The following is a 27,794-nucleotide window of genomic DNA, read 5'->3' on the forward strand; positions in this document are numbered from 1 at the left end:
CCTAGAATAATTTTCAGAATTTTTTTTGGACAATATTTAGGCAATTCATATTTGTCTCGTTAACTCTCCCCCATCCTAGGATTCCGTATGATAACTGTGACTGAATCAGTCCATAATAAAGTGTTTTCAGATGGGGACTATCGAGATTTTCTTTCAAAATCTTAAAACGTGGTAGAAGACCACGTATCTTCCTAGTTAGATATAACATTTGAGAATCCCATATCTCATATGCCGATCTATAATCAAACCTAGATATTTAATCGAAGTTGCTTCCGGAATGTGTGTGTCTGCATTCACAATCAAAGGCCCCATATTCGGTAAATTGTTGGTATAGGAAGTGAAAGGTAGGTATTTGGTTTTATCTACATTTATGGTAAGTTTATTATATTGAAACCATTTAGTTATTTGTTTGAAGTCGTTTTCTGTTTTTGATTTCAGTTGTTGCCAGGTTTCTGCACTGTAGAGCATCACAGTATCATCAGCATAGCTGATAATGACACCTTCAGTATTTTGTTCGAGTAGACTGTTAATATATATGGTAAACAACACAGGGCCTAATACAGTGCCTTGTGGGACTCCAAAAATAATTCTTCTCGAACTGCTTACCACACCATCAATGCTCACATACTGTTGGCGATTGGTGAGGTAGGACTTCATTAAATCATATGCTTTACCGATAGACTCAAGTTTTTCGAGGAGTTTTTTGTGGAAAACGGTATCAAATGCCTTAGAAAGATCGACAAAGATGCCCAGTGATGGCTTTGAGATATCGATTGATTTATATATGGAAGTAGTAAGTCTATATATTGCATCTTCTGCATATATATAGTAATAATATCGTCTTTATTATCTTTTAATATATTTAAAGCAAATTAATCAGGTACAGTTCACTTATTATATGAAGATAAAAGGCGAAGTTCAATTTACATAATGACAAGTCGTCATTCAATTGCTGAAGAGTAATAGGTATATAGAATACTTATCTTGAAAATTTATTTCGAGACAAAACCGTATTTACTATCCATTCCACTATAATTTTCGAAAAATGGCAAGGGTGAAGTGGAGTTAGAAGAAAGTAGATGATAATTTTTTTTATATAGAAAATTTGTTTTCGACTTTCTATTCCTGAGCCAATGACATTGACTTCTGTATGGCAGTTGCATGTGCTAATGTGCCGTGAATCATCGGATGAGACATATTGCTAACAGATATATCAAAAAACTATATAAAATTTCTTATCTAGCTTTATACTCATTCGACATTATGTACCTATAATCGTACACTTAACATATGCTCTCGTACATGATGAACACATTTTCTGGTATAGAAACCGTTGACACATGTTCGCTCCATATTTTGTTTATATTTCGTTGTAATTAATTGTTCGGTATTTCCAGAGGACAAAGCTAGAAGTATATAAAGTGTGAAAACTTTTGAAACAACTCCGCAGTTTTCCCCCAACTTTGAAAATATCCAGAGGTGAACCCTGGCGTGTGAAATCCTCTTTCTTTGTCGAGATAATTATAATTTGGTGTTAAAACAAAAAATAAAACAGGGACAGATGTTTTTTCTCTTCGACCAACATATACCATTAGAAAACCCATTAATGAAATTTGGAGTTGATCCAAGCAATTTCGTTGCTTTGGCCTTCAAAGACAACTTGTTTACAAAAACTGAAAATATTCTTGAAATTCATTTTGGTCACAAATAAGAAGTATTTTTATAAGTTTTTTTTTTGAGTTTATAACCTTCCACAATCTGAAAAAATAGATTGAAAGCTAAATCAATACAGAATCTACTAAAGTGTAGTGAATGCAAACTGAGTTCACCCCGAAAAGTTTTCGCTTGATATAAACTACTGGCAAGTCCAATTATTCAGTAACTTGTCATATTCATAAATTTTGCCTACAAATAACTTAAATATTGATACTTGGTTTTTTTTCAAGTGGTTAACGTTTCAGAAAACAACCCTTTTCTGTTTTCGAAACCTATATTCACTATAAAAATCTCGCCTCAAACTGTGATGATTCTAATTTCATTTGACAGCAAATTCTCTATTGATATTGCTTTTTATATTTTCAGATAGTGGAAGGTTATAAACCCAAAAAACACTATAATATATAGAGTTCTTCACAAAATAATGTAAAAGAATAAGATGTAAGTTCTTATACTTTACAAAGGCCCTCAAAATATTTGCTGCATGTGGCGTCGCCTTTTCTTGCCACAACATTCTGATTTTCTGAGTATATTGTAAAGGAGTTGTTTCTCAACGTTATTTAGAATTTTTCACCGCAAAAAGTTAAGGTGTTTATAAATCACTGAAGAGCCAAATTCGTCAGTAACTCGTATTTATAAATTTTGCCTACTAAATGAATAATTAATAGAAAATCGCATAAATGCTTAAAAAAGAGTAATTTCAACATATTCTATGTATGGTACGATATTGGTTATGGGTAAAACATCCAAAAACAGCAAAAGAAAGTTATAACCTATGGTAATTTTCCCCTTTGATAAAGTTTGCTGAAGAGCCGTCTCACTTATGCAATTAAAACCCGAACTCTGATGTTCCAAAAAAAATTATTCATATATTCGCATAAATGCTTATAGATGACCGATTCAAAAAAACATATGATCATTTTAATAACAGTACGGTATTTATGGTACAAAAAATAATTTGAAATAGTGAGAACCAAAATTCTTTTGCTGAAGTCCCAGTCAACAACCAAATGTGGAAACCTGCCAAAGATAAAAAACACCAAACTTTTCAAAAACATGTATTGTTATACATAAGTAAATATGTATGGTTAATCATAAAAACCCCAATCCTGCCTAGTACAGCCTCTGGGGAGGTCCCATCGAAGACTTGACGTGCAACGACCTAACGTTTTGCCAATGTTTCTTCAACAGCGAAACCAAAAAGTTCACCGAAAGATGGACGTTTTGTACCAGTTCATCGGAATTCATGTCAACATGCCCAACAGCAACAGAAAGGCAAAGTACCTAGAACACGGTAGGAATTATTATAAGTAATAACAGCATTTTATCAATCATCAATAATTCGACAAAACATGATTGTTGTGCAACTTTAAAGCCATGATTACCTTCAATTGTAAAAATGGTAGTTATATCACACATTGCTTTCGCACCATTATTCCATACAAAAAAATTAGGTATACATGATCTTGTTGGCTTAATGGTGCAATTCAAACATTTAAAAACTTCAAAACAATACACACCTTTTTCATCTGGAACTTGATGGTTGCTTTGACCTCATCAATCTTCTGAGTCATCGATTCTTGATGCGAGAGAAGACCAGGGAACTTGCCGGCTTTGTTTAGACCGGGTCCCAACAGCCTAGGGATCTGCTTGATGAGAGCATCAGAAGCAAGGAAAGCATCATACTTTTTTGCCAGTTTCTTAACAAGTTTTTTGTTTTTGTTCAGTTTCTTCAAGGCTTCCACGTCCATGAATGGTACTCCATTTGCCTTAGCTTCATCACAATGTTGCTGATCTCCAAGGACACAAACTTGCATTTTTGGACGAGGTATGTGCTTCAATCTGTAAAAGGTTACTAGTATATAATGAAAATAATAATTAATATGCTTTATTGTTCAAAGAATAATCTTATTGATAAAGTTAACAGTTCTGTTATATATGAAATATCACAAAAAATGTATCAGCATTAATAGTAGAAAAGATTTTTAAAACTATTGGAAACACTAGCTGGCTACAAAGCTGCACCCGCAGTTATATTTCTTATTCAAGCCAAGAGGATAAAGTCAAATACAAGTCCAATATAGCTTTGAGTTTAATCAAATTAATTTTCGAAGTATCCATACCACAGGAATTCGACTGAACAAATGCATTTCTAAAGTACAGTTATGATTTAAAAATTGTTTACCCAATAGGTCTTGAAGAACTAAAGTAATGAATTATGGAATGAGAGAAATATTGATAAAGGACAAAAAACCTATAGCATATATATATATATATATATATATATATATATATATATATATATATATATATATATATATATATATATATATATATATATATTTGAATGATGCAACTAATTTTCCTTCATTTTCAGTGTTTAAATATTAATTTTTTTACAAAAAGGATTTGAAGCTTTATATCTTCTATTAATTATCTGCGAGCGCTTTCGACAGTTGGTAGTACTGTTGAAATCGACAAGGTTAATCAGTCAAGCTATTATCTATGTATCTTATATATATATATATATATATATATATATATATATATATATATGAAGAATTGAAATTGATGAAACTATGTATCTAGGTATTATGGTGAACAATGAGTCTCATAATAATTTTCAATATTTATCAACATTTCTCAAACACAGGAATAAGCAAATTCTTATAATTTCAGTCTAGTAGGACAGTTTAACAATCCATAATTCAATCATACTTTCGAGTACCCAATTCTCTTGTCTCGGTGCTTGATGGAAAGTTTATTTCAGCGTAACAAAAACTACAGAACAGAAAAGTTCACACAAGTTCTTGTTACTTGGAATGGTAACTATTCCAGATTCCAATCAAGTATATAAATTATTTTGATCACCCTTACAATGGAAAATAAATTATGGAAAAAATGTAGTGTAGGGTTAAAGCCAAAATTACATAGTTTGTAAAAATGGTAATTACACATTAATTTAGCATCATTATTCCATACAAAAAAATTTGGCATCCATTATTTTGTTGGCTTAATGATGCAGGACAGATAATGTACAAACACTACACAGAAGTTTGATTTTTTTACAGAAATCATATACATGGCCAATGGCAGTAAAACACATAAGGCACAAATCATATCTTATATTATTCATTGCTTCATTTCAGAGATATTTATTGATATCTCAATTTCCAATAAATCTTAAAACATTCAACCAATCTAATACACAGTTCTAATTTAAATTTCAATATTATTACTTTTAATTTACCCAGTTTGAAACTATTTACTTAGACAGAGTGAAGTGGATTAAAAATACTCTGCTCTCAACATGCTAAATAGATATTAAATATCAGGATAAAAAATATATTAAAATCCATTATAATTTTATTTGCATTGCACACATTGTGTGGTTAACAAGTTGTTATCTACCCTTGACGAATTACTATTGGAAAAATATAATTATTGAGATTTTTCTAAATTCATCTTTAGTCCATGTTATGAAAACCAAGATGAATCTATTTCGCTTACAGCTTTGGAAATTTATGAATTACTGTAAATAACTGATTCATTTATGAATGACTGTAAATTGATCGATTTATTTCATTTATTGTCAACAGGATTTTTTTTCTTCGACAGTAAAGTACATTTTGAATTGAAAATGAAAGAACTAATAATGTTAAATTTTTGAATTATAATTCATATTATTTCTGTCCTAGTTTCAAGGAGTTTTAGTCTAGTAAGAGTTGAATCTGTCCGTTTCAAAATATGTTTTTCCGTTAATCAGCTGTCGCCCCCATACGAACGACAACTCTCAGAAGTTGAGAAACTTATGCGAGCTAAGGACTAACTAGGTCTTACCTTTTAACGTGTGATTCTTAGCACGGTTGCAGAATCATCCCAGCTTCAACCAGATAAAATATCTCGAGAAAAATATCTGGCCGAGGCGGGAATCGAACCCACGGCCTTCCGATCGTGAGTCGGGCGCACTACCACCGCGGCCAATTCCACAACAGTGAAATTATCAAATAATTTATTTTTATATCTTATTTCAGTTCAAAATAAATCGCTTATTAGTATCTGTTACACAAAAATATATGTAGTAAGGCGAGTAATTAACATGTTCTTACTGGAATATGAGGGGTTCAAAGCTGAATTAGACCAAATCCATAATAGCGATGTTTTTCGATAGACCCTGCATGATACTCTTTAAAGGTCATTATTTTCAGTGCAGTAATGAAGCAAGTCCTTACTAAGTTTTTTAAGCTATAGATGGAGCGGATGTATTTCTACTGAGAATTATGTCGCATATCGTTCAGAGCATTAGTGAACCAAGTCCAAGTTACATTGTTCATGCTTTTTCTGTGTGAGAATATGAGTGTTATGGCGAATACCAATGAAGATGATGGTAAGTTATTGACTTTTAATATCATATGACTTGATGAAATGAAACCAGGAAATTGATACTATAAATCCTCAGCGTCAAATTCACGCAATTTTAAGTAATTTTTGTATTCAGTCTTTGAGGTTATGTCGTGAATATAAACAGCATGAGTGAATTTCATGGACCTACCTCATACAGGGATTCGTTCACAGTTTCAGATGATGATGTACCCCTGATTCAATTTTTACAACCCAACCAAAGACTACGTACAGCAGAAGTTAGAAATGGCAAGTAATAATCACTAACGTTCGCGAAGTAGGAGAACGTGGTCGGAAAAGAGCTCGCATCAAAGCGAATTGGGACAGGAATAAAAGAAAAATTCTGAGAAATAGTGGCAAAACTTACGAAACGAAAACAAAAAAAATGTGTTCCAGCTAAATGTTTCAATCCTGATTATAACTGTGGATGCCGCAAGCAGTGCAGGACAAAAATCAATATTGGAGATTTGTCAACATTTTTCGAATCATTTTGGAAACTAGCAGATTACAGCACACAGAACATTTTCCTGCAGGGTTTAGTGAAAATGTCCACAGTAAGAAGAAAGCGTCCAAAAGATGGTTCTGGAACAAACAAATCCTCATCTTTTGAATATACTATACGTTTGAAAGAAGCCAACATCAATGTGTGCACTTCCGAAGCTTTCTACATCAGTGGCATATTACAAACGCAACTTGTATATTTATAATTTTGGCATACATTCTTTCAACTTGGATACAGGCCTCATGCATGTTTGGAATGAGACACAAGGAGGACAAGTATCTCAGGATGTAGCTTCGTGTATTCTCAAACATCTCAAAGAACATGCTGGTACCTTCAAGAAAATTATTTTGTTTTCAGATTCCTGCACAGGGCAGAATCATAATATTAAGATCTCTCTCAGTTTGCTGAAACTTGTGCAGGATCCTTGCAAAGCTGCAGAAACAATAGATTTAAAATTCTTGGTATCTGGTCACCCATTTCTGTCAAATGATTCAGAATTTGGAGTAATAGAATCATCCAGCAAGAAACATCACAATATTTTTGTCCCGCAAGATTAGTTTGATATCATCAAAAATTCTAAGAGGAAGCAACCACGCTATGCAGTTATTGAAATGAAGATGGATGATTTCCTTAGTACTAAAGCACTAGAAGAAGCTGTACTCAATAGAAAAACAGGCACTGCGGTTTTGCTGTGAACTGGTTGAAAATTCGGTGGCTTCGTTTTGAAAGAGGACAAGAATTTTCAATTAAATTCGAGGATACTTTCAATGATTTAGTGGATTTCCGTGAAATAAATGCCAACAAAACAAGTGGCCCAGGAAGACATCTGGAGACTCTGAAGAATGTCCAACAAAGATCCCTTTATACTACTCGGAGGCCTGTTACTTCAGCTAAAAAAAAATTACATGATCAGTCTGCTTCCTTACATTCCTCCAGTGTACCACAACTACTTTCAAAATCTACCATTGGAAACTTCCACCCGAGCCACTCAACTAACTGCAACCTGAAATTGCTGATGACGAATTGGTTTATGATGAATGATATAAAATGGGAATTAATCGTTGACAAACAACTTCAAATCTTCATATCTCAAATTCACCATAAATGGACTTGGTTCACTTCAGCTTTGAACCCCTCATATATGTATGCATTTTTGTATGATAAAATTCATACACATCCTGTTTTTACCTGCTTCATCTTTTAACAAAAAAGAAAATTTGAAATTTGGGCGGCCTGATGAAAAGGTATAAGTAGGGTAATTTATGCAAAATCAGTATCATGTACTTTCCAGTTAGAATTGCACCCTTATTGCTGTTTGCAATGAGCATTTTTTAAAATGATAATCCCCTCAAAACAGTTGGTTTCAAATTTTGTTACAAATTATACACTTTTTTACCTAAGCACATGCTGCTATTTATGAACGACAGGAAATTTGAATTTGTTGGCACTCAAGCATTTTTAGTACAAGCCCCTGGACAGAATCCGATAGATTATTTCCAGTTAATTTTCGACGATGAATTTTTAGCATAAATTCTTAGAGAAACTGAATTATGCAAATACAGTTTTTTTTTTAACTAAAAACTGTCTCAAATAAAATGGACTAATCTGATATTTCCCGAATTAAAAGTCTTTCTTGGACTTTTAATAACAGGAACAGTTCAGTTACCCCGTTTAGCAGAATACTGAAAAAAAAAATTGATTGCTCGGTACTTGCTTTCACATTATGTCCAGAAAGAAATAAGAGTTTTAATAATTTTAAAATGTTTACATTTTTCCGATAATGACAATAATTTCAACGATCAATTAAGAAAGATACATGTATTATGGATTATTTTAATACGAAGATGAAATCTATTTACAGTCGAGGAAAGGATCTCTCCCTTGATGAATCAATGGTTCTATGGCGAAGAAGTCTACAGTTTCAATAGTATATTAAAAATGAACACCATACGTATGGTATGAAACTATACATATACTTAAAGTGAAACTAATGGATTGATGCAGAAATTTATGATATAAGCTGGGGCAAATGATGAAACTTGTGGATCTAGCCATGCTGCTGAAGTTAACAAAAGATTGACTGAATTTAGGACATTCATTGTATATGGATAATTTTTACAATACAATGAAATTAACCAAAATGCTTTTGGAGAAAAATACCTATTGTACTAGCACGTTAAACACATAATAATTCCAAAAGTTTACTATTTTAAAATTGAAATGAGGGGATAAATTGTTTTTTCATAATGGTGCCCACATTGGAAACTGGAAAGATAATACCAGGAACATTCATTCACTAAAAAACCACCTTTCAATAACTTACCACTCCGACTTTGCAGATTCGATCAGAGTAAATTTATGCAATATGCCTAAATCTAATGTGCGATGCTACCGAGAAAACCCAGGAGCATCTCCCCAATTATTTTAAGACCCTGGGTGCAGGTCCGCCGAGTTCGGCTTCCTGACTCAGAAACGCCTTCAGGCCAAACACATTTCAAGTTAACCTGAAAACATTTCACAGCAGGTTACATACTTGACGGTTCCACTGAAACGCTTGTCCTTCTGGGGATCGTAGTTTTTCAGACCGATTTGGATTTCCACAGTCTCCAAAAAGTTCCTTTTCTTGGTTTTGGAGATTTCCAATACATTATTCACGCATTCGTAAAGTGTATCACGAGACACCTTAGACCTAGAAAGGAATGAAAAAATATATTCAACATTCTGAATCGACTGTAATAAATCATATATTAAAATGGTTTTGGTTCATTTTAGATAAATGATTACTTTAATAATATAGGAAAAACTTACGTCATCTTTATTCTTAGGAATTGGCCACTAACCCTAACCACTACTTTTCTCCTCGAAGAACTGAATGAAAAGAAAAATCAGAAAACAAATTCTACAGAACAAAACTGGTGACAGATGACATGCGACGTGATGGCTGCCGATACTGCCAACTGAAACAAAAATGTGTTTCTATTAACCGAACAAATTTATGCTCTTTTGTTTATTTTACTCGTCTTTTGACATTTACCAATCTATTATGGAGTGAGGAAGTGGAAATATAAAAACACTAACAAAATATTTCTACGTTACACCACAAAGTGAGCGACATATAGAATCCATAATATGAACTTCAATGACAAGGAAAACATTTATCATCGTTGTGAGAAATCGGAATCGTATATTTTTGGTGGGTTAAGGCGAGTTCATATTAGAACGATTGCGATAATATTTTTTCGGTTCCGCAAATTTGGCCCAATTGTCAAAATACCCTGTTCATGTTGAAGCGAGCAATATCTAGGGATTTCATTGTTGAATTTTATTACATGAACCTGAATAATGACATACGACCACCGACATAGTAATCTCGATGCATACGACTCATATGAATTACGACTTTTAAGACCAGACCGCATCATATCACAAAATAGGACTAACAATTTTCTCAAGTTTTGTTTTACAGGAGCGTGTCTTCAGTTCAAACCACTTATCTTAACGTTAGTGCTAACTTAAGTACAGGAGCGAGGGGTTTTTTGCAAAATGAGTTCTCTTTAATGAAGGGCCAACCAAATTCAATAATTTATTGAATAATGGGAGAGTCAGCCTGAAATAGTTGAAATATTTCTCTGGATCACTAATTCTCATTTCAGCCACAAGGTTGTGATATTTTCAACATTTTCTTCTGTTTTTGAAAATATTTCTCATACCATAACAACGGAGTTTTCTCAATAAAGTTTTATATATACGGTAAAGTTGATATAATTTGAACAACCTAACACATTCGTCCATTTCGGATTCAATTTCGATGTACCTATGGGCTTGAAAAACGACAGTCAAATAAAATAGCAATAGGTATAACCTCAATGTATGTTGACGTATAAAATTTTGCGGAAATCGCAAAAGAGTTCAATTTTTTCAACTTTTTTACGATAAACACGACGCCATTTTAAATAGCACTTTTTATGCGATGTTTGTTCCAACATGAACTAGCCCTTACTGGTGCCTATCATAATACTCGTTTACATAAAATAGAATTTTTTGTAGCCGAAATGGTATCATTCAGTAAGTTAGTATGAATAATGGTCTTGATTCAAATCTCATTAGGACAAATTATTTTTCAAATTGATCACAAAGTTCGTAGATCTTGACAAAGATGTAAACCCCGGTGTTTCAACCGATTCGCTTTTGATTTTTCAGAAACTATCGACGCAAGAAATGAGACTAACCCAACTTCATACACATATTGATAAATGGAACAAGAATGGTTTTCAAATGTAAAGATTGGTGTGCGCTCAGCTCCTCTGTTTCTGACTGTTTTTGTCAAAATATTTCACATAGGAAGGATTTAACATATTCATAACATATTCATAACAATTCCTTCCTCAGAAGCCTCACATTCACGAATGAAAGTTGAAGTAACCTAATATAATGGTAGGTATAAAAACTATAGGTACTTTTTTCATGAAAGGAAAGGAAAACATAATGGAACATGGCTGAGTAAAAAATAGTTCGAGTTACTGATTAAAAATAATGGTTCCAACTCAAAATTTCAGACATCGACACGTAGAGTCTAGCTAATAGATCCTTAAGGACACCCTTTAGAACATTTTCGTCACAACAAGGACTTACCACTCTTGAGTCGTGGTTGACTACCAGTCTTGAGTCGTGGTTGTCTTTCAGATCACCTTGAATCAGCTTCGGTGATATTTGTAGCAGGAAATTTACGAATGAGAGGCTAATATCATCGGAATGTTCAATCTAGTCCAAGGAAGACTCCATCTCACTGACAAATAACTTCTCGTTCTATGGAACTCTTCAAACAAAATCTCTCAGACTTTTGAACGTTATCTAACGGAGAAAACCACTTTAAATTATAAGCTACTAATTGAGGTAATTCATTGGATATATTGGTCAAATTAGGTATATTCGACATTGTTACAATTATTCGAGATAACAGAATGTTTACATCATCAGTTGTGTTCAAAATGTGTCTGATTTTATTTCAAACTAAACTCTTTACAAATGTAGAATCTCAAATTTTTGTATGGAGGTGAAGAAGTAGAAAGTCAAAACTTTTCTTTCCCAAATGTTTGGTTTCTTGCACCATCTATCATCATGTGTATGAAGTTTGTTCAATCTCTTTTCTCGCGTCGAGAGTTTAACACAATCATAGTATGTATTAACATTCAGACAATGGTATTAATAAATATTTTTATACTATGACTGAGAATACCTACCACAGAAAAGCGACAAAGGCGGCCATTTTGTGTCCCTTTTTCCTAGATGCCTGTGTTGACTTGGTTGTCTCCACGTCATTCTCGGGCTTAGTTGTCTGCATTAGTCTGTGAGCACTGAGTAAACATAATGAGATAGGTAGTTAGTTACAAAAGGTACCTACCTAACTCGGTATACATTAAAATTATGCTATTTGAGCAAGAGTTTTCAGGAGATAATTAGTTTTGAAGAATTCATCGTGAGAGATACAGTAGAAAATTCAGCAATATTTAAGGCACTTGAAATTAAAATTAAAACAATTCTCAAACAGGACAAGTGATGTGTGATATCTATAGATGAGATGGCTTTAAAATCCAATCTTTTTTTTTTGATACAGGATGTGATGAAATTATTGGTTTCGAAGATATTGTAGAGGCAAATAAGAGGAATTCCATATATAGAAATGTTCTCGTTATTATGGCTAGATGACTTTATTCTCCCTTCAAACAACCGATTGCTTTTTTTTCATTGAATCACAGCTACCAGCAAAAAAATCTACGTGATATTTTGGATAAGTGCATTTCTAAATTATCCAATATAGGTCTGCATGTTGATGGCATTGTGAGTGACATGGGCTCTAACTTTTATGAATTGTCAAAGTTATTAGGGGTCACTTTAGAAGAATCTGAATTTGAGCTCGGTGGTAAAAAACTTGTTTATATTTTTGATCCAAGTCATTTGATAAAAGCCACTAGAAACAATTTTTTAAAACATTTATTTCATTTTGAAGGCAAAAGTACATCTTGGTCTTTTGTGCGGTCTTTTTATGAACAAGACATAGGGCAATTTTATAGATTCTCACCAAATCTTACCAAATCACATAATTTTCAATCAAATAATTAAAAAAAAAAAGAAAGTGAGTCTAGCAACACAAGTTTTAAGCCGTACAGTTGCCAGTGGAATGAATGCCTTCGTGGCAATGAACTTACTTCCTGCTTCTTCTTTTGGTACAATACACCTAATAGAGATATTCAATAACCTTTTTGATTTGTTGAATTCGTGTTCTTTACGACATTCCTATAAATACAAAAACGTTTTAGAAGGTTCGAAATTCCAATTAGATTTTTATGAAGAGGCTCTAACGTTTTTGAAAAATCTTGAAATTTTCAATTCATAGGACAAAAATGTCACAAATCGAGTCAGATTTTGAAAATGTTGGATTATTTCCATGAATAGTGTAATTTAAATATGGGATGAGCTTTCCAAATCAAATTATAAATATTTAAAAACGGAACGACTCAATTCAGATTGCTTTTAAAATTTTTTTGGTGCTGTAAGACAACAATGCGGAAATACTGTTAATCCGACCCCCATACAATTTCAAAGGGCATTCCGGAAGTTGTCTTGCCAAAATTATTTTCATTCCAATCATATGAATTGTAAGAATGATTCAGATGATTTATTAATCAGTATACAATCCACAAACGTAAATGATATATTTATATCAGATGAGAATCACTTTTCTCCAGCCCTTGCCCTTCCGGATTGATTATAAAAATGAAGATGTATGTACTCAGAATTCATTCATTTACGTTTGTGGATACATTTAAAAAAAAGCTCTTCAAGTTCATACATGTTATGTGTGTCACTCTTTCAGCACGAAATGCAGGACTTTCTATGTAAATCGTCTGTTAAGCTATTTTAAAGCTTATACTACGGAAAAAAACATATTTGGAAATTTGCGCTCACCACCAGATGAATTCATTAATTTTATATATCAGTTGGAATGTTTATTCAACAATCTATTTACAGAAATTTCTACTGGGGGAGCAGTTTCGAATATATTATTCAACGTAATGAAGGATGTAGATTTTCTTCATCCTTGTGAAAATTTTCCAAAAATGTACATAATTAAGCTATTCATAAGAATGAAAAGTTTTTATATTATCAAATATATTAATAGAGATATATAATACCAAAGGTAAAACTGTACAAAGGAAACTTGAGATTCCGTCACATTTTTAAACCTCAAAACCTCTTAGTTTTGGTAAAATATCTTGTTTCATTATTTTTTTCATTCGGAACCTTACTTAATTAGAACTCTCAGATTGTATTGATGTTGTTAATGAAAGTTTAAGTTAAGATTACATAAAATAACAAAAGTCACTTCTATTCATCCTTAGTGGACTTATTTATTTCAGAGGATATAAAATGAATATATAATATAGGTATTATTCTATTATCGTAACTTTATTTTAATTTTCTATCTAATGAATTGGATTTACAAAATAAAGTAATTCAATTTATTTATTAAAAGCCAATTCATCATAAATAATAATAAATTGGCAACATAGTTGAATATTCTCTATCATTACTGCGAAAGTTGTTCAATTAGCAATAAAAAATTAAATGGAGTAAGATTCCCTTCACACTATAATTTTATATTTCACAGTGAGCCCACGTACTATGCTAGAACGTGAGAGTATGTATTTTTATTAGTGTATATCGCTGAGAGGTCATTTTTCTCAGTGAACCAGGTTGTTTATCACTCAAAATCTTCGGTTCGGAGTTGGGACACCGAACATCAAAGGATCCGACGTTAATGTCGCTTCTGTGTGGTAGGTATTCTCGGACTATGACACGACATACCAGGGTTTCTATGCATCTTTGTCTGAACTATGTATAATATTGTATATAGATAACCGAACTAACTAGGGAATTATTTTTTATAAGGTTTCATAATGACATAATGAGTCAATAGATGTCACCCTATACGAGTATTTTTTTTGCCATCACTGAGCAGAAAAGATTTCTAGAAATTTCAAGATTTTCTAAAAGCGATCTACTTTATCATATATTGTGTATTGTTTGCGCAGTACAATCCAGTTCAGATTTACGCCGTTAATTGTGAGATAATTTTGACACTACTTGTTGTTTGTTTTTCACATAAAAAAAAAGGATAAAGTGTTTTGTGCCACTTGAAAATAAGTTTTACACTGTTCATAAAGTTCAGTATTAAAACTGTCTCTTAACGACATACTAAAAAAAAAAAATCTGAATGGACTCTAATAAAATGACAAGTGAACCTAACCATCAAAATCCCCCTTCTATTTTCGGTTTTGACCCATATCCACCACCCTACCCGGTAAACTGGAATAATTCAAATCCATTCAGCAACACTGAATTTCGTATTCCCGACATCCAACCTCAGACGTACCCGAATGTTTCAATCACTCCAGCAATTTCCAATGTTCCTGCCCAAGTCCCCCAAATGAACTTTATGATGAATGCTTCCATCCCCAGTCAAGTACAAACTGTCGGAATGGTTCCTTCAATGCAGCCGGGGAGTAGTTTTTCCTTTGGGGGTCCGAGACCTGTGCAAGATGTTGTACAGTTTCCCTTTCAAATAACGAACAATGCTTTTGGGCAAAGAGAGTTCAGGTGTAAGCGGAAAACTGACTCACCACCGTAAGTAACTTTTGTAGAGTATGAAGATGTCTAGTAAATGTGAAAGCCAAGTGAGAATGAAAATATTGCAGTATATAGGAAGAAGTACTGTAAAGGAGCCACGCTAGCGGAGGTGAAGACGGAAGTGCAAACGTTGGCCTCTGTGTAATTAGTCAGAAAATTGTTGTATTTAAAAATATTGTCATTAAATAATAAGAATGATTGGATATTTTTTCATGAATAACATTTTGGAAAGTAATTTCCTACTACTCTCAAAACCTAAAAAAGTATCTGTGGAGAATGCCTTGATTGGAATGTGTATATTTTGTGAGTTTATGAAAGCCAATATTAATTGTATTTATAGGAAAAATTTATAAATATGGCAAGTTTCTGACAAATTAGGCTCAATAAAAGTTTCGCAGCTTTGCAGAACCGAATGGCACGCTCCTTCATAAACAGAAACCTGTTGAAACTCCATTAAATACATATGTAGTATGTGGAGGTTCTTTTCACAGGGAAGTTCGGTACTTCCTGAGACAATGGCCAGGTTCCTTCAGATAGTTTATTATAGTTGCATTTTCCTAAAAACAAACTATTATTATCAACTCGATTGTGGATTGGCATTCACAAATCTGTTGTTAAAAGAGACAAATCATGTAAAGCTGCAATTATGAATAGTAATGAAGGTTGGATCATCTATAAGTTTAATAGAAATGTAGTAAATGAAACCATGCAAAGAAAGAGAATATTGTTAAAACAAATTTTAGGATTGTTCAAATTTTCCAAAATTGATTTGGTAAACTTCAAAAATGATGATTAATGGAAATGAAAACCATATAGAAAACCATGGTGTTCAATGAACCAAATAAAAATTAATAATTCAGCTTGTACTTTTTAGAAAGTAAAGATACTATATCCATCAGTCAGTTATCTAACCATTTTTCACAAAATATTGGTGCTAATCAAAATGATATGATAACATTCAAAACTATAGAATATTCTCAAACATTGGAAGATACTGTCAGAAAATTATGTTTTTAAAAGTCATTTAATGTGGTGCCTTCTCATGAAAAAAATTATGATTAAAAAAGTTTTTGGATTGTATTGACATTCACAATTTATTTTCAAACTCTCGAAGCTGAATTCCTGAAAAAAACATTTTTATTTGAAATTGCATTACAAACTTTATCTAATGATTGGAAGTCATCAATTGACGAAGACAAATTTTTGTATTTTTTTTAGATCTCAAAAGAGTGTATGAAATTTTTACAGAAATTCCATTGAGAAAAATTGTATAACTACAAATGGGATTTACTGATAAGGTGATTAGTTGATTTGACTCTTATTTTAACATAGATTACAAGCAAGGCCTTGCTCCTGGGAGGGGTCCGAACTCGGCTTCTTGCAGTCACCTTTTTGTGACTTAAAAACAGCTGTCGACCATATTGAGAACGTAATATCGCACTTTCAAGATATTCGATCCAATATTGAAGAAGAATTTTCAAATTCATTCACACAAGCAAAGGATTTATTGGCCGATGTCAATGAAGATATCAAGCTTCCAGTACAGAAGCATCACGCTAATCCAAATACTAATAACCCTGAACAGTATAACCTTATAACTGTTGCAATACCTCTATTAGAACACTTAACTTAAAGTCATTAAGGCTGTTAGCGATTGCAAAAGGCAATTGTATCCCAACATTTATATGTTGTTGAACATCTTGTCGACTCTACCAATAACCACGTGTACCCGAAAAAGTCATTTTCCCCACTTAGGCGCCTAAAAACCTACCTACAGAATTCTTGTGGGCAAGAGAGGCTAACTGGGTAGGCCCTAATGTCAATTCACAGAGATATCATCATCCCAACTGGTGATGTTATAACAGAATTTGCCCATAAAAAGTCTAGAAGGCTTGATTTTGTATTGTGAATTCACTGAACTAGAAATTTAAGGTTTTTACTTTAGAAAATGAATATACAGTTTTTTCAGTGGAGGACTTTTCCCTTGCTAATGTAATGGTAATTATTTAAATTTGAATTAGCAGGTTTTTTTTTTTATTGAGACCCCCTGAAACAAAAATCTGGGCACGACCTTGACTACAAGTCACAAAAATCAAAACAATAACTGAAGTGTAAAATCATGGTGTTCCTTGAGGGTCTGTTTCGGAATCATTATTATTTATTCTGTACTTCAATGATATTGTAAAATTACAAAAAAAGTAAAATACAATTATTGGCTGGCAACATATTAGTTTATATTATAGAAAATTCAGCGAATGAAATTAATGTTTTTTTTTGAGAGTCATATAAAATGTAAGGAAATCTAGTTGAATTTCTAATGTATATTAATTTCAAACCAGCCAAAATATAATTTTAGATCTTTCTTCATTGGAAATTAAATTGAAATTTGTTTATATTTATTCGATATTCCTGAGTTTTGACATTCTTCTGAGATACTTTGCTTCATACGAAATTACCTATAAAGTTTTATGAGCTTCTGTAAAGTATTATTTTTTTTTTGTCTACTAAACTTTCTTCAACTTAATGTTATAATCTCTGATGGCTGCAAAGCAATATTATTATTACATTTTTTTTTTTACAAAAAATATGTCCATCAAAACATTATTTTCAGTATTAGCAATGCACATTAAACCAATACCTTTCTCTGCAGTTTGCAGCCCACCAAACAACACATTACCGAAGAAAAAATGGTGGAACACATGTCGAACCTTCACATAAATTCGGAATCTTCCTCTTCCAAAGAATCCGAGTCGAGCCGCACGAAACGTCTATACATGTGCCAGGAAATGAGAAAATTCAAGACGGATCCCATCCTTCCCCAATGCCTGCTCAACAGAATCCAACAGCCGTGCACAGCTCTTGTGCTGTGGAAACCCCCTATGAGGCTCATTCCAACAGAGGATGTGACAAGTGACGATGAGAATTTGAACAATAATACCGAAAGTGTGAACCTTATGGCAGCAGATGGGGAAATTGATGTCGACAAAGAGGTCAGCGAGAATGTAATGGATTTGGATAATTGTTGATGTGCTGTTGGTCCTTTTCGAGTTTTTAAGACTGAACTATGAGATAATTTTTTTCTCAACGATTATGCATTTTGAGATGTACAAGTAAGAAATATGATTTCTACTTTTTCGTTTTTTTTAGTAATACATGAAAGCTGTTTATAAGATCCAAAGTTTGCAGATATCTTGAATTATATCGATTTTGATGAATTTCAACAAAGAAAAAATATAAGTGATTTGCTTGAACTTCTTGACCAGGCAATTCACAGACACAGTTAACAAATACACATAATTTTTGAACAGTAAAATAATACACTATTCGTTATTTTGACTTCAACTGATATATTCAGTGGTATTAAAGAGAAAATCTAATGAAACTTGAAGGTATTAGATATGTGAATGCATTAGATTGATCTGATTCATCGAATTACCCCTTAAACTTTTACTTCGAGCAGTTATTGTGTTTTTTATATATAATTTGTGATAAGTTTTTCCTTTTACTGTTATTCATTCAACTGCCAGAAAGTTATTTAGAAATAGTTCTTATTACTGATTCATTTTAATTAAAAGTTGCTGAAAATAGATTTTGTTTTATTTATACTTGTTTTCCTTCAAATCATTATTGTCACATGATAAAAGGACATTTATTGAATCAACAAAAGGATTTTCATATTTAGATGAAATGCCATGGACCTGATACAAAAAAGGTCGTTTTCTGATGACAAAGACCTGGTTGGAAAATTTTTGGAATTTTCAAAGAAACAAAATTAATTACACAAATAGTGGGTAATATCACAATCAATAGAAAGTAACAAAAAAAAATACAACAAAACTATGAATATAGGCACTGATAGATGGAAGGAACATCCTATGAAAATGTTTTTCAACTTTAAAAATGTTATTACCAAAATTGTTTTCCGAATAAGGTGACTTCATTTTGATGATAGACATGTAGAAAATGGTGAAAGCACGATAAAAAATGTGAATATTTATCAGTTACCACTTTATAGTAATATCTTCACACTACTGTTTCTGGCAAACTTGAAAGAATTTTGAAAGTTGGTATAAGTAAGCATAACTAGCTAGTTATGCTTGCTTATCGAAAAGATTCAAAATCAATCTTTCTATTTGGAAATACTTTGATTCCACGATGAAGCAGGGAAAACTTTTTTTCATATTCAATAATTAAAATGCCCAATTTTCAAACCCACCAAAAAAAGTACCCCTGGCGGTATCTGGACGACAAATAGATCATTACTTCCGTTAATCCCAATTTTCACAGAGAGAAATTTCAATTAATAATTAGCAATAATTCATCATTACGAGAGTCGGTTGTATGGACTGCTCATAGTTATTTATGGTTGTAACATTGTCATAATATTAGTTCGCAATGCTCTTAGTATAACAGAGGTGGCGCTAGCGTTTAGGGAAAGTTCGAATTCAAAGTCAAATTGTTTTTGTTTGTTTGATTTCAAATTTGAATACTTCGAAAGGAAACAATTTGAGAGACCTTTTCTCATTGTTTGAAATATCTGACAATGTCATCAATTATTTGAAAAAATAAAAAAATATCCCCACTTCTCATAGTAGTCATTTATTGTACCTAGTTAGTGCCTTTTGCTAACACATTTCATCCTCATGGGTCGATTGAATTCTATCTGGATAGGTGTTCTCTGATCCTTTCTTCATGAATAGTTGAGAACTTAAGAATCATTTCTATCAAATCAAATCACTTTATTTCTTTAAGACAACATACAGTCGTATAAGAAAGAGTCATGGTTACAACCGCATGGTAGTACGGTCGGGATTTAAATGAAGAAATGTACAAAAGGAACATAACAGTACATTAAGGATTATATAACACTACGAAGACATTTTCACATATACATAATACACAGAAAATTGACTTAATAAAAATAAAGATTCACATTAAATAAAAATTCAAGTTGAAAGTATTCATTTAAAGAGTATAGACATTTCTCAACCAGGTATTCTTTGAGTTTTTTTTAAAGTACGTTCATGTTTTAATCTTTTAATGGAGGAAGGTAAGTTGTTGAAAATCTTTGCACCGATTCGAGCTGGAGCTTTATAGGAAATATTGCGTTTAGAGAGTGGTAATCGTAAATCATCCTTACGACGTGTGTTGTATTCGTGGAAATCGTTATTTATGAGAAAAAAATCCCTATTTTTGAACACAAAAATACAGACTTCAAATACGTAGAGGCCTGCTCAGGTCAGAATTTCAAATCTTTTGAAGATTTCTCGACAAGAATAGTCTTTTTTCACTCCAGCAATACACCTAATGATTTTTTTCTGTGATACGAGGACGCCATTCGTTCATTTATTTGTTAGAATTCTATACCAGTGCCATCTTAAACATATTTTCTGAACGCTTTTTGAAACATAAAAAACAGTTTTCCTCACCTGTATTTTGATCTCAAACAATATCTACATAGTAAACTGTACTGAAGAACTTCCTACAGAAACTGGAAAACCGTCAGATCATGCCAAAATTAACTAAATCCTGAAGTTCCTGCTCAGAAAATAACAGGTAACTGTCGTTTATTAAGATCTAGAAAAATGAGAAGAATGTACTACATACAACTTGCCAAGCTGTATTTATTTGATTGTGTGAGAAAGATTATTGCTCGAGAGTTACTTGGATTTTGAATTTCGATTCTGCTAAAATATAGCGCCCTATTAGTTATCTTCAAGCAACGCTATAATTTAAACATTGAAATTTTTTTCATTCCAATCGATTCCATTGCCTTGATGTTGCCATCTCGTGACCGATTGCTGAACTAATCGAATCGACAGTTTTCTTTCCTCTAATTGTGATTTCTCAATATAATTTAAATTCATGTTTATTTCAAACAAGACTGAAAAAAGTCAGTTTATTCCACTATACCTCCATTTTTTGAAAAAAATTAATGCACCCTTCAATCTTTTAATTCCACAAACGATAATCCCAAATCCATTGCAGCTGATTTGTCGCGCAAGCGCGTCAATCAGTTTGAAAATCAGCATGGAAGATGTGTGTTGGGTGGTAATTTTTAACAACAAAACCTATTTTTTTCTAAACCACTGTTTACCTCCAGCAGCACAGTGATTGTTACGAGAGAAGTGAACCTCGCTCAATGCAATGTTTTCCGAAAATGTCCTCGTTCAGACATGAAGCTCATAATGGGTGAGTGATATTTTTTTGTAATTGTTTATAAACATTCAACCTTTGGGGTGGTTTTTGGGGAACTGACAATTGAAACAGCACTCTCCAAGTTGCCAGAAGACGTGAAATGATATTTGAAAAAGAAGTGGATTAGTTATAGGTTAGATTTGACCTAGATTGCTGAAACTTAAGCCCCTTTCTACATTTGAGCATTTATGCGCTCCAGTGAGTTTTTACAATCATTAGCCGAGCCTTCCAGATCGTATCTATCTTCGCAGCTCCCCATCAAATGATGACACTACGAATTCAAAGGGTTTTTTTAACATCGAAGGAAATACACTTTCTGCTTTTATCCAGAAAGGCCCCGGTTTAAAAGACGTCTGAAGTAATGATCCGATTTATTTGTGTGCTCACATCTTTTTGTTTCTCTCGAATTTTCTTATCTTTCCTATCCTTCTTTTCTGCACCATCAGTTTCATTTCCTTTTATTTGACAATCATTTGTCTCTACGACAGATAAGTTTTATTTAAAAGGGGATGTAATTCGTTTTGTTTAGGGTCCTATCTGTTATTTCGGTTGATGATTTTGAGTTGGCTTTTTCCAGTTACATACGTACAGTGTTACCATTGAAGTTGGCCAACAATGGTTTTTTAATAATAGACTTAGATTCAGGTAGCTCTAGCTGCCTACCATGGATATGTTCTATCTAAACTTTGATGTGGCATAATATTGTGCGCAAATTCAACCTACTTGTCGAGAGTTTTCATTGTTCAAATAAAATTTTTTGAGAACTATATTCTCAATGAGAAATGATAAAAGCTGTAATTCGTAGATAACTTCACACCCGTTTCAATAAACTGGTTCTCTGTGATCGTATCAACCCAAGCGTGCTACCCAAAAAACCGGGGGATTTAACGTATAGACTTCCGTAGATGACATATATATATATATATATATATATATATATATATATATATATATATATATATATATATATATATATATAAATAATGTGTTAGAAAATTGCATTTTAAATACTGTTCATTATCATATCTCCTCATATACCTTTGTTGGCTTATATTAAAAAAAATAATTGAAATCTGTTTTTTCGACAACGAGAACGAACGATTACTCTCAAAAGTTGAAACTTGTGCCAGCTAAGGATTAACGAGGTCTTACCTTTTAACGTGTGATTCCTAACACGGGTTCGGATGTAACCTTGGATATAACGGACATGTCCATTCAATGCTGTTTCGGCTCCTTTGTAGATAACCTTATTAAAATTTCCGGGTTTTTGAAGCTTTTCAATGCCAATGCTTATTGACTAGATACAGTTGAAATTTTATAATGGCGTAAAAATCGCTTCTGTATGGCTGAAATCTGGGAAGAATATCTGTTTTAGTGTCCCTCTACTCACAAAAAGTAACTGTGCTAAAAATATAGATCCAAATGAGTTTCATTCTCAGTACAAAATCTATTTTTTAGCTTCAAGAAGTTTTGAAGAAATATTACTTCCATCTTTACTAGCCATTTGTGTTGACACAATTGCTTGTGCTGAAAAAAGATTTTGAGCGCTACAAAGTCTACGCGGTTTCACCCGTAGTATTTGCTATTGTGAAATACAGGGTGAGTCAACAAGATTCCTTCGGTCCATTGCTAATAGAGAAAACAATTTTTCGAACTGCTCAACTTTTTTGCAGTCATATCAATAAATACTATTTTTTAAAATGATTTTCTCGCATACTGGGTGATTCAGCCGAGCGTGGCCAACCTGAGTTATATTTTTTAAATACGTCATTCGATTCCATATTTTTTATGCTCTCTAAGGAATTTTTGTTTTCGAATTTCCTTGCGATTGCCAAGTTATTCCAGAAAAACCTATTTTGCAGACAATATGTTGTTAACTCACCACCCACAGGTCTTCAGCAATTAAGTGGATTTTTTAAGAATAGCTAGTCAATATCACTATGATGATTTCGGGAATCTCTACTTTTGGAAACAATATATAGGGTGTTCGGTAAAACTGGTCAAGTTTTATTCATGTTCAAATAGACATAATTCAACTGTTTCAAATGGAACACCCTGTATTTTTTCATTTGCATGAAATGTTTCAACATTTCACTGCATTTTTTATCAGAGGTATACTATACGAAAAACTAATATTTTACAAATTATACTAAGTTTTACTAATTGTTGTAACCACAAAAAAGATTATTTTCTTACGTTCATTTACTCAAATTTGTTTTTTAAATATTCAAAATAATCGCTAGTACGTCTAGTGATAGCTATCAGCGATTTCAACGGTAAGAAATGCTTAAAAAACCTAAAAAATATGTATACTTCTTTTTTCTTTAAAAACCCAGTTATCCATGACAACACATGAATCTCGGAATTTGTCAAAAACGCCATGTGTTGAAGTTTCTTTCGCGTGTAGATTGAATCATTTTCATTATGAATTATGTATTATAAGATTGGTGCAAATGGTCTATGCTTTGGGGACAAGTGACGGAAACTGCCTCCTTGCATCTAGGATTTACAAAGAGAAGTTCCCCGAAAGAAGACCAGATGGAAGGGCATTGGCATTCCTGGCTCTAAAAACAAGATTTGTAAGAACTGGTAATGTCAATCACGAGAAGTTCGAACGTGTCTGCCCTGTAACAAGTGAAGAGAATACATTTCAAATTGCTCTTGACCTTGTTGAAAATCCCTGAGTGTACCCGAGACCTGAGCAGAGAATTAGGATTTTTTCAAACCAGCGTGTCTCGATTCAATTTTGGAATGGGCACACTTGCAGACCGGTTTCGGGCTCCTTAGCCACTCGTCAGTGCAAGATAGTGACCATCATTGACCTAAAGTCAATGATATTCCATAATTGAAAATCGAAATTTTTTCAGAGTATTTCATTCCTCGTTTCAAGTTGGAATGAACATAAAAAATGTCACCCCTTCTAGTGGACTAGGTATTAACCAACTGCATATCCGAAATTTGCCCGATTTCTCTGAATAAGGAAGAAAAACTTTCTTATTAGTCAGTGGGCTATGCTTGAAGACAGGCAGTAAACAAATCTAAAGACATTAATTTTAAATGTTCAAGCCCGTCTCGGATTGCCAATTGCATATGCAGGAAATTTTCTGTGAAGATTCCTGCACTGAAGCCTGCCGGATATAATCCAAAGCCGTTCGTGGTATTAGCCAGTGGAGTAGTTGTTATCTGATAGGCGTCAGTCCATTCAACCTACTGTGTAGGTATATCCGAGACGGGCTTGAACATTTAAAGTTCATTTCTTTAGATTTGTTTACTGCCTGTCTTTAAGCATAGCCCACTGACTAATAAGAATGTAAAATAATTGTTCACGAAGGTGATTGCCTCTTCATTTGACAAAAATCTCTGTTCTACAAGTGCAGTTTTCAGATGAGAGAACTGAAAAAAATCGCTAGGGGCTAGATCAGGTGAGTAAGGCGGATGGTCGAGGAGTTCAAACTGTAATTCATGGATATTCGCCATGGCGACCGCTGAGGTGCGTTGTCTTCGTGAAACAGGATTTTTTCTGCAAATACGGCCGTTTTTTCCGCAAGTTCTGCCTTCAGTTTGTGAAGTAATGATGAGTAGTATGCTTCTGTAATGTGTTTTTTCTAAGATAATCGATTAAAATAACTCTATGACTATTCCAAAAAACAATCGACATCACTTTGTCAGCCGAAAAAACAGTTTCGGTTTTTTAGAGTCGATTCCCCCTTTGCAGTCCACTGTTTGGACTGTAGTTTTGTTTCGGACATCAAAAGGTGTATCCAAGTTTCATTTAAAGTAATTGATCGCGCCAAAAATCGTAACATTGATGAATTTATAAAATGAAAGCAATTCTTCGTTAAAGTGTTAGATAAGGTTATATTTCATCGAAACATCTTTTTGCTTCCATTAGTTTGTGCCTCTTTGTGGTCTGTACATTTTGTTGCATTTTTTTTTTCGACCTAAAGCCAGTGCATCTGAAATGATTCAAATTGCGATTGTGTGACAAATTAAAAAAAACATTTGTTGTTACTTAATACATCATATTAGGTTTTATGTACTTGCGAAAAACTACTAGATTATTCAATGAGAACTTCTCTCATTTACTTTTTGTCGGTGTCCCGTCTGAAGGAGCAGAAAAACGGCAATTTAAATGCAATTTGGGTTAAAGAACGGTTTCATTTCCGCTGCGTGCCAGTTAGTAAATTTAACTAAAACTGGATAATTAAATCTCCTTTTTAGTCCAATAAAATGAGGATTTAAATTACCATGCAAAAGGCAAGCCTGCATTTTTCAATATAAGTTGATTTTAGCATACATTCAAAGGATTTATAGTTAAAAAATGTTGAATTTCATTCAGGGGATAGTAAATGAATAAAAACTACCCCGAAAATCCCTTTTTCGAATATATCTCGAAAGCATAAAAATATATGAAAAAAAGGTCGAAACAAAAAATGTAGGCAATAAAATTTTCTATTAAATCGTTTCTGATCACTTTTGACGTATTTGCAATAGAAACCCAGATATTTGCAATAATCAATTAATACTTATAGTTCAGACGGGCTGCAGTAGAGCGGCTAATTCTGTCTGGCAACAGGTATTATAAGACATTCACCGAGCAAGCGTACGGAATAGGTCGATGTTATAGATTGTGAAATAAATCATTGTAGTTGGGTGTTTGGGAGAGTGACCATACTTCACACTTCCCGATTTTCGCGGGGCAGTCCAGCTTTTTGGTGGGTTTGGGTTACAAGATTTTTTTTGGAACTTCTGTCCAAGGGCACCGAAAATTATGAACAAATGCTCATTCGATTCAGAATGACCCCTAGTAACTTTTTGAAAAATTTCCAGAGAGGCTCAAAAAATTGCAAAAGTAAAAATTTAGTAAAAAAAGCGGGGTTTGGTTTTTTGCAAATATCTCTGAAAATATTAAAGATATCCGAAATTAGAAAAAAGACCTTTGAAGTGGAAAAAATTACTGAATAAACAACCTTCCCAAACTCTATCACCAACATTTATAATTTCAATTAAGAAGCGAAAATAGCTCTAAAAGCGGGCAATGCGCGTCCCGTACGCGCTGACCGATATGGACCTTTGAACAATAAAAATTATTTCAACCTATTAAATATCATCATTAAGAAAAAAACTTCACATACCTTCTAGACACTTGAATGAACGAAAATCCTTGGAAAAAATTTTTCTCGTGATTATTTTATTAGATATACTTTGGTTAATTAACTAATTTTTAAAAGTTTTGAATTACATGAAAACCTCGATAACTTTTAAATTAAAAACCTCAATTTTTTTTATTCTTGAAACTTCTCTTGAAAGCTTTTAAAAAAAATCCCGTTAAAAAAATATAAAAACTTTGATTTTTCACTTTGTTATTAATAATTAAAGACAGTAAAAAGTGCAAAATTCAATTGAAGCAATGAAAAAGTTTTCTTTTCATTGCTTATTTCATTTGTTTATATTCTAATTATTAGGAGTTACATAAAAATGGTTTTTACGCAACTTTTAGCTCTATTTGTTTGAAAATTTGTTATAAACAATTGTATTGTTTATGAGATATTTGAAATTTTTCAGAGGGGATTTTTATCACTAATGAATATTATGATTTTTAAAAACAAAATCATTTCTCAAAAAACATTATTGCTTAAAAACGCATTTGTTGATTCACAATTTTGTTTGCTACTAAATATGAATATTGAGGAATGGTTTTTTTTAATCATAATTTCTATTTTTTTTATATTATGAATAAAAACTGTGTTTTTTATTCATATTTATTCAATAAACAATTTGTTTTGAAAAATTAATTTTTACAATTTATATTTTTTAAATGCTACAAAAAAAACAAAAACAACAATTTGTTCCTTCTTGTGACACATGGTTTTTGAATTTCACTAGTTCGGACTTCCATTGTCTAATATATAAAATGATTTGAAATCCCTGAAACAACTGAAAAAAAGGAAGAATTAAAAATGAATACTTCTTCGATTGACGACTTGTTTATTTTGTGGAAATTCATGTTCACTGAGGATACACTACAAAAACACACTTTTGTCTATTTTCCACTATATTTCTTTATTGTTGACCGGTTAATAGCCGAAACCGGTCAACAATAAAGAAATATAGTGGAAAATAGACAAAAGTGTGTTTTTGTAGTGTATCCTCAGTAAAAATGAATAGCTGAAAATAACAATTATATTAGGCAAAAAACCTAAAATGGAATACAAGGGAAAATAGAACAATTGAACAAAAAATTAAAAAATAAAAATAAAGAAATTAAAATGAAAATGAAAATAAAAAG

The 27,794-nt window shown here is 32.6% G+C and overlaps 3 protein-coding genes across 11 annotated transcripts in view; 2 read left to right on the top strand and 1 right to left on the bottom strand.

The window, feature by feature from the left end:
* Positions 1 to 2,761: 2,761 nt before the first annotated feature.
* Positions 2,762 to 9,576, bottom strand: RpL10Ab (Ribosomal protein L10Ab). The gene is made up of 4 exons (XM_023165370.2): positions 9,428 to 9,576; positions 9,153 to 9,308; positions 3,237 to 3,558; positions 2,762 to 3,000 (listed from the first exon to the last, which is right to left on the bottom strand). Exons 1-4 carry the CDS (start codon positions 9,430 to 9,432, stop codon positions 2,830 to 2,832), a joined length of 654 nt encoding a protein of 217 aa, XP_023021138.1. The 5' UTR covers positions 9,433 to 9,576; the 3' UTR covers positions 2,762 to 2,829.
* A 5,130-nt stretch (positions 9,577 to 14,706) lies between these two features.
* On the top strand, positions 14,707 to 18,894 carry LOC111509599 (uncharacterized). Its single transcript, XM_023165371.2, has 2 exons — positions 14,707 to 15,304; positions 17,958 to 18,894. The coding sequence occupies exons 1-2, from the start codon at positions 14,895 to 14,897 to the stop codon at positions 18,331 to 18,333; spliced, it is 786 nt and encodes a 261-aa protein (XP_023021139.2). The 5' UTR covers positions 14,707 to 14,894; the 3' UTR covers positions 18,334 to 18,894.
* A 2,318-nt stretch (positions 18,895 to 21,212) lies between these two features.
* The window catches only part of LOC111510402 (uncharacterized protein CG43867), a 746,925-nt gene continuing 740,343 nt past the window's right edge, over positions 21,213 to 27,794 (top strand). For 7 of the 9 annotated variants that reach the window (XM_074169806.1, XM_074169808.1, XM_074169807.1 and 4 more), the window contains exon 1: positions 21,213 to 21,499. The gene's annotated coding sequence lies outside the window, so the exon portion shown is untranslated. The remainder of the gene's footprint in view (positions 21,500 to 27,794) is intronic. The other 2 variants (XM_074169814.1, XM_074169815.1) reach the window with 1 other exon arrangement.

The sequence above is a fragment of the Leptinotarsa decemlineata genome, unplaced genomic scaffold, assembly GCF_025532065.1.
Source record: "Leptinotarsa decemlineata unplaced genomic scaffold, Ldec_3_MD MMD2_P_RNA_scaffold_6, whole genome shotgun sequence".
Taxonomy (NCBI): Eukaryota; Metazoa; Arthropoda; class Insecta; order Coleoptera; family Chrysomelidae; genus Leptinotarsa; species Leptinotarsa decemlineata.

Coding starts and splice junctions, on each gene's coding strand:
- LOC111509599 (XM_023165371.2), top strand. CDS start 14,895: ATGGACTCTAATAAAATGACAAGTGAACCTAACCATCAAAATCCCCCT. Junction 15,305..17,957: donor CGGAAAACTGACTCACCACC/GTAAGTAACTTT, acceptor CTTTCTCTGCAG/TTTGCAGCCCACCAAACAAC.
- RpL10Ab (XM_023165370.2), bottom strand. Junction 3,559..9,152: donor CGTTTCAGTGGAACCGTCAA/GTATGTAACCTG, acceptor AACCTTTTACAG/ATTGAAGCACATACCTCGTC. Junction 3,001..3,236: donor TCAAGTTCCAGATGAAAAAG/GTGTGTATTGTT, acceptor ACCGTGTTCTAG/GTACTTTGCCTTTCTGTTGC.